This window comes from Agrilus planipennis, unplaced genomic scaffold (assembly GCF_000699045.2).
Source record: "Agrilus planipennis isolate EAB-ADULT unplaced genomic scaffold, Apla_2.0 scaffold520, whole genome shotgun sequence".
Taxonomy (NCBI): domain Eukaryota; kingdom Metazoa; phylum Arthropoda; class Insecta; order Coleoptera; family Buprestidae; genus Agrilus; species Agrilus planipennis.
This window is the reverse complement of record NW_020439175.1, coordinates 6602-13623: the sequence shown is the minus strand read 5'-3', so window position 1 is coordinate 13623 and position 7022 is coordinate 6602. Positions and strand designations below refer to the sequence as shown.

Genomic DNA, 7022 nt, shown 5'->3' with positions numbered 1-7022 from the left:
ATACTAAAAAATAAAAACATCTACAATAAAAAAATGATTCAAATACAACTATAAAAAACATGCAAAATAAACAATTAATTTTAATTAAAAAAACATATAAAATAGACAAGTATTTTAACAACGGGATCTTCTTCTTTCTTCCCCTCTGTCGATCTGAAACAAATAGGGTGGTAACAGATTAATAAAGATCAATTAAAATTAATTATATCAAATATTCTCACCTTAATGAACAGCAGTCATTCCAGTAACATTCCGACATGAACATGAACAGTGACATTTCAAAATTTGCAAGTGTGAAAAGCAAACCAAATTTAGGAGGAATACCATAGCAGAAAACTTGTTGTTTCAGTGGAAATCAAAATGTTGCAAGGTGAAGATGAAGACGAAAACAGCAAATCAAGAATATAGTCCAGGAAAGACAACACCATTGTAAATATTGGTGTTTTCAGTATGACCAACAACCTGAACTTTAATTCTCTCGCATTTGTTGGAAGATCTGTGGAAGTGAACAAAAGAAAATATTAATTACACTATCAACTAAAGATCGAAGTAAATATGCACCAAAAAACAAGTTAAATAGCTAAATTACAACATGAAGACGAGATCCCAATTTCATTCATGACATAAAGAAATGTTAAGAGTAATTTAAAGGTAAGAGATGCAATTACAGATGCACGTTAACATCAACTTATGCTGTGAATAATAGATAATTGTAAAAAAGAAAGCCCATAAATGCATCATAACGTCAATTTATGATGTGGGCAATGATTAAGTGTTAGAAGTAAAACCAAAGATGCCAGAGATGGCAAATTATGAAAACTAAATTGAAAATAATGGAATAATAATCGCTTACCTAGTGAATGACTATATGGTGCTTTTTTACTCCTAACTGTAGATATCAGGGAAGTGCCTCCGATAATAGATGTTTATAAAAAGAAAAACAATACCACTGATGGTGAAATAAGTCATATAACAGACTGACAGAGCATTGCATTGCAACCTTACATAGTGTAAATTGGACTGCATACATTTCCTACAATTGTCCAGGTTTCAAATCCTTTTTTGTCTTCTCGTTCATTTAATGTGTTTAAATGGCAACCTGTTAAACTAATTTAATGTTAGTTTCATTTTAAATATTATGTATTAAAATATATTATTAATTAAAATCAATAATTAACTGTTACAATTCAGAAGAGTAAAAAACTGTAGTACTAACTATTGTCAAACAAATGGAATACAAGATTTGGAAAATCACAAACCATTTCGTAAATACAACTTCATAAAATAATTAAACTGCCTACCCTTTCCACAAATGGTCCCTTTCCATACCCAAGAGAAAGAATCCTTTTTGCTTCTCCATGTTTTCAGTCCGTTTGATTTGCCCTATCCATATACATTTACTATGTTTTAATGGAAACCTGCTGAATCAACTTAATATTAGTTATATGTTCACTAGATTTGTTATTATTTTATTATTAATAATAATTACCATTGTTCGTATCTGTATTCTATGAATTTTTTGACCAGCTCATTAGAAGAATTCTTGTAACTTGTAAATAAAAATGCGTCTGTTGCTGCAAACATTCCATCGGTAAGTAGTTTGTCTATCAAATCCAAGGATGTCATCCCAAAGCAAGTGTATATTACAAGAAAGTTGTTGAAATAAAAATTAGCTTAACTATACAAAAATACAAAATCAAAAATTAATTCTAATTAACTCGAAGTGGTGTTAGTAATTTTGCTAAATTTAGACATAGGCGAAAGGATAAATTATTATTTATTATCTATTGATAGCCAATGTAATAAACATGTGGCGTGTTCAAAAAGCCAAATATTTAATAAAAAATGTTTTCTCCATTTCGCTGCTCTTCTGCTTCTGTAGCATACTCCTATAACAACTTTTAAAATATATATATATATGCTGTGTCGTTGTATGAGGGAAAGAACATGGTTATCCCTTAATTCTGCTGTTCTGCCTTTGACATTTCTGAAATGACATTTAAAGCGTAACTGTTGAGAGTAGGTTGCAAATATTTAGGAGTTTGTTGAACTTTCTGGTGTAATTTAATGAATTAATGTTGTAACCTACCAATTTATTCATTGACATAAATCCTTCCATTAGCAACAGCAACACACTGCCTTTCTGTTCAGTAGTAAATAGGCACTTTTATGCTTTCTTATTCCTTCAGGTAGGTACCGCCAAGCCCTGGAGTGAATAAGGATTGATATACCAAATGCTCCATGACATGTAGCATCCAAGATTTTTTGATGTTTCTACAAAATGAAATCTTATGAAAGGGTGAATTCAGATTTAATTTAGTTTTCCTAGTAAACACGCGCATATTAAAATGAAGTCTTCTCTTTGTTAATACCTAATGTTTATATGTATACAATAGCATGTATTCACACCTCAATTGATTACTTTAACTTGTATTCCTGACCGTTACTATCAAATTATGTAATTTTTTCCAGGGTGGCAGTAATTACACAACTATATCTTTTTGTAACGTTTCGGCTTATTCAAACATCTTCAGACTTTTGAAGTGCTTGTACACAGATATTAACTTATTTTTAAACATTCTATCATATTGAATAACTGCATACCTGCATATCTGTAGTTGTTCAACATGATAGAATGTTTGTGTACAAGCAGTAACATTTCAAAAGTCTGAAGATGGTTGAATAAAGCGAAATGTTACAAAAAACATATAGTTGTGGAACTATTTGACCGCCACCCTGAAAAAAACTACATAACTTAATTAATTACAAAATAAAATGAAATTAAAAACGCCCAAAATTAAGTAAAATAGTAAAATTTTAAAATGGTAATGTGAGGTCACTTTTAGGCACATTAGACAAAGTATCAATCTAAATAATCACTCAGGATTATACATTTGCAAACGAGCAAAATGGTTTTTAAAAGTATTCAAATGCAAAATGCAAATACTTTTTTATTTGTTATTTCAAATGTAAAATACAAAATAGATTTCCCTTTTGTATTTTAAATGCTAAATGCAAAATACGTATTTTCAAAATACTTTTTTCAAAGTGTACTACCAATTTAATTTTCTACATTTCCTTAAGCGTAAAATATTTTTTAAGAAAACCTTGCAGGCATTTGCTCATTTTTTAAATATTAGAGTTTTTCTAGACCAAACTGGTGTTGCANGTATGTATTTTTAATAGAAAATTATATAAAATTGTTTTTTTTAATTGAATTTTGTTTTTTCGTGGCAAGGAGCAAGCAATAAGTAAACATTATTAGAAACAATAGATTTTTTAAGTAGCGTAAAATTAGTTTTATGAAGTATAAAAAACTTAATGTTTACAAACGAGTAAAGTAAATAGTCATTATAACCAAACTACTTAATGTTAACTGTGTATAATTTTTCTAATGAGGTGATTATAAATTGTTGAATAAGCTGGTCAACGGTAATTATTTACCTAATTTTAATACTATTGATATATTGAGCTTTTAATAACAGTGAAACAGTCGTTTTTTTTAAACTTAAGTCTGGATTTTGTTCTCATCTGCCATCATTCATGTACGTGATGCAGTACATTTTTTCATAGACATTTGGACAAATTAAAGTCAATGAATGAATTCGAAATTGGGTTGAACACTTTGCTATTATAATTTCTTCAACAACTCAATTTGTATTCATTCCTTACTTTCAATACTTTTATGAGATTTTTTATCTGAACTATATCTATAACTATACATAAACTGTAACATAAATAGTAATAAGAGATCCGAGCAAAATAGGGGCAAAACGTTTTATTGTAGTAAAATGTAAAATGTTGGTGTTGGTTTTACTATAACAATTTTTTTTTGCCCCTATTTGACTCTGATTTCTTATTATTATTATAAACTAAAGGAGAAGAAACGGAACACTATAACTCAAAAAAAATAAATAATAAAATACAAAAAAAAAATATGGACTGTATTCCCATCATTGGTTGCAAAATCGCCCTAATGGTCTTGGTAACTTGACAACCAGAGACTGGCCCATAGATAAAACTGGCCAAATATTTCAGAGACGTTCACAGTGAGACAACGTCAATTTGCCAACGACTAGGTAGTCGTGTCTTATCTATAGTCATGTCAGTCGGCAACAGTCGTTCTACGTGAAACTTATATGTGCACAAATAAAAAAATTATTCAAATTTCACGGAAAACCGTGTTAACTTATTACAAAAAATTATAGTACAAAATTATGGATGTTGTTGTACCCCTAGGAAGCTTTAAAGTCACACTTTTTACATTTATTTTGGTATGTTCCGCTTATGGTTTTTATGAAGTATACCGATATCCAATGCCTCTTAACAGACTTGTACAACTTTAAATGCATTTATTTTAAATTATTTAAGATAATAAGGCTGATAATTAAAATTATCTGAACAAGTATCGTTCCGAAATGTTTTTTATATTTATAGGTTAGTTATGTTTTCCACAACCCTACTGATAGTGAAGCAGTGCAGTTGCTTCAATCAAATATTGATATGACTCTAGGTATTATTGAAATACAATATAATCTTCCTAGATATATGAATAACAACGGTGTTTGTTTCAGCTTCTAATGAATTAGTGTTTATAAATTTCTATGCAGAGTGGTGTAGATTTAGTAACATTTTGATGCCTGTCTTTGATGAGGCAGCTGATAAAATAAAAGAAGAGTTTCCTGAAGCAGGAAGAGTTGTGCTAGGTAAAGTAGATTGTGATAAGGAAAATGAAGTGGCTACAAGGTTTCACATCACAAAATATCCAACTTTAAAAATAATAAGAAATGGTCAGCCAGCTAAACGAGAGTATAGAGGTCAGAGATCTACAGAGGCATTTGTAACATTCATTAAAAAGCAGCTAGAAGACCCTGTCAAAGAGTTTGCACATCTTAAGGAGCTTACTTCAATAGATACTGATAAAAGGCTAATTATAGGTATGTTTTATTGTATATTAATTAATATTTTTAAACTGATTTACAGTATCTTTTTTCCACAGGATACTTTGATAGAAGAGATCAACCTGAATATAACATATTTAGACGTGTTGCATCAAATTTAAAAGATGACTGCATATTTTATGTAGGTTTTGGGGAAGCATCCTTAAATATGCATCCTGCAGGTCAACCTGTAATAGTTTTTAGGCCTGATAAAAAAAGATCTGTTGATACTGATGAAACTTATACAGGAAATGTAAACATTTTTGATGAGCTACATATTTGGGCTCAAGATAAGTGTGTTCCATTGGTGAGAGAAATAACATTTGAAAATGCTGAGGAATTAACTGAAGAAGGCCTTCCCTTTTTGATTCTCTTTCACAAACCAGGAGATGATGAATCAATAAAAAAGTACAATGAAGTTGTGCAGAAAGAACTTCTAAGTGAAAAACGTAAGTTTTGTTTTGCTGATGTTTAAAAAGATGAACTTTATGAATTCCATGATTACTTAAACATGCACTTTTGCCTTTCCCTGTAGTAATTAATGAATGGTCTGTTGTGTTAAATGAGAGTGCAATTAATTAGAAAAGTATTATGCTGAAAGTGGAGAATTGAAAATATGTTAATTTGTGGCTCAAATAAAATTAGAAAGTTTAAGCCCAACAAAATGTGTCATCTCTAATAGAAAGTCATGTGCATTATGCAAATTCCATTTTTGCATGTAAATAATAGATGTAGCACATTTTAGTTATAATAAAAAAAGTGATAAAATTTAGTCGGAGTAATTTGTGTTAGTATGTATTTTTAATAGAAAATTATATAAAATTGTTTTTTTTAATTGAATTTTGTTTTTTCGTGGCAAGGAGCAAGCAATAAGTAAACATTATTAGAAACAATAGATTTTTTAAGTAGCGTAAAATTAGTTTTATGAAGTATAAAAAACTTAATGTTTACAAACGAGTAAAGTAAATAGTCATTATAACCAAACTACTTAATGTTAACTGTGTATAATTTTTCTAATGAGGTGATTATAAATTGTTGAATAAGCTGGTCAACGGTAATTATTTACCTAATTTTAATACTATTGATATATTGAGCTTTTAATAACAGTGAAACAGTCGTTTTTTTTAAACTTAAGTCTGGATTTTGTTCTCATCTGCCATCATTCATGTACGTGATGCAGTACATTTTTTCATAGACATTTGGACAAATTAAAGTCAATGAATGAATTCGAAATTGGGTTGAACACTTTGCTATTATAATTTCTTCAACAACTCAATTTGTATTCATTCCTTACTTTCAATACTTTTATGAGATTTTTTATCTGAACTATATCTATAACTATACATAAACTGTAACATAAATAGTAATAAGAGATCCGAGCAAAATAGGGGCAAAACGTTTTATTGTAGTAAAATGTAAAATGTTGGTGTTGGTTTTACTATAACAATTTTTTTTTGCCCCTATTTGACTCTGATTTCTTATTATTATTATAAACTAAAGGAGAAGAAACGGAACACTATAACTTAAATATTTTTGTTACAGAAAATATTAACTTCTTGACAGCCGACGGTAGAAAGTTTGCACATCCTTTACATCACTTAGGTAAAAGTGAAAGTGATTTACCTCTTATAGCTATCGATAGTTTTCGGCATATGTATTTATTCCCAAAATTCGAGGATATGACAGTGCCTGGTAAATTAAAAGCATTTATTCAGGATCTGTATTCGGGTAAATTACATCGCGAATTTCATTATGGGCCTGATGACGAAGCAGAGTCAGGAAATGTGATAAGAAAAGTCACCACGCCACCCGAAAGTACATTTAAAAAGTTAGGACCGTCGAAAAACCGATACACATTACTAAGGGACGAACTTTAATTAAAAAAAAAAATTGTTTTTATAATGTAAATCTTATTTCAATTTGTGTAAAAACTTTCTCTTAAAAATATCAATTTCGTTATATTTTCAATACATTTTGACGTGTCTCCAAAGCACAGATATATGTATAACGTAATTACATTGTATGAGCAATTTTGTTTAATTTATTTATAATATTTTTAGAAATTCAAGTAACAGATTAATA

At 29.2% G+C, this 7022-nt stretch overlaps 1 protein-coding gene and 1 long non-coding RNA gene across 4 annotated transcripts; one reads left to right on the top strand and one right to left on the bottom strand.

Moving 5' to 3' along the window:
- Positions 1-26: 26 nt before the first annotated feature.
- LOC112905483 lies at positions 27-2305 on the bottom strand. 3 transcript variants are annotated; one of them, XR_003231840.1, is made up of 6 exons: positions 2090-2305; positions 1490-1987; positions 1302-1421; positions 854-1107; positions 222-496; positions 27-153 (listed from the first exon to the last, which is right to left on the bottom strand). It is a non-coding gene; the product is annotated as an uncharacterized LOC112905483 (long non-coding RNA). The 3 variants fall into 3 exon arrangements; XR_003231838.1 differs by having other exon boundaries at positions 854-1099; positions 2090-2304; XR_003231839.1 differs by having other exon boundaries at positions 854-1099; positions 1302-1418; positions 2090-2304.
- A 1773-nt stretch (positions 2306-4078) lies between these two features.
- On the top strand, positions 4079-6933 carry LOC108743483 (endoplasmic reticulum resident protein 44). The gene is made up of 5 exons (XM_025978031.1): positions 4079-4274; positions 4438-4513; positions 4575-4937; positions 5000-5389; positions 6483-6933. The coding sequence occupies exons 1-5, from the start codon at positions 4218-4220 to the stop codon at positions 6815-6817; spliced, it is 1221 nt and encodes a 406-aa protein (XP_025833816.1). The 5' UTR covers positions 4079-4217; the 3' UTR covers positions 6818-6933.
- The last annotated feature ends 89 nt before the right edge of the window (positions 6934-7022 follow it).

Coding starts and splice junctions, on each gene's coding strand:
- LOC108743483 (XM_025978031.1), top strand. CDS start 4,218: ATGGATGTTGTTGTACCCCTAGGAAGCTTTAAAGTCACACTTTTTACA. Junction 4,275..4,437: donor CACTTTTTACATTTATTTTG/GTATGTTCCGCT, acceptor TTATATTTATAG/GTTAGTTATGTTTTCCACAA. Junction 4,938..4,999: donor TGATAAAAGGCTAATTATAG/GTATGTTTTATT, acceptor TTTTTTCCACAG/GATACTTTGATAGAAGAGAT.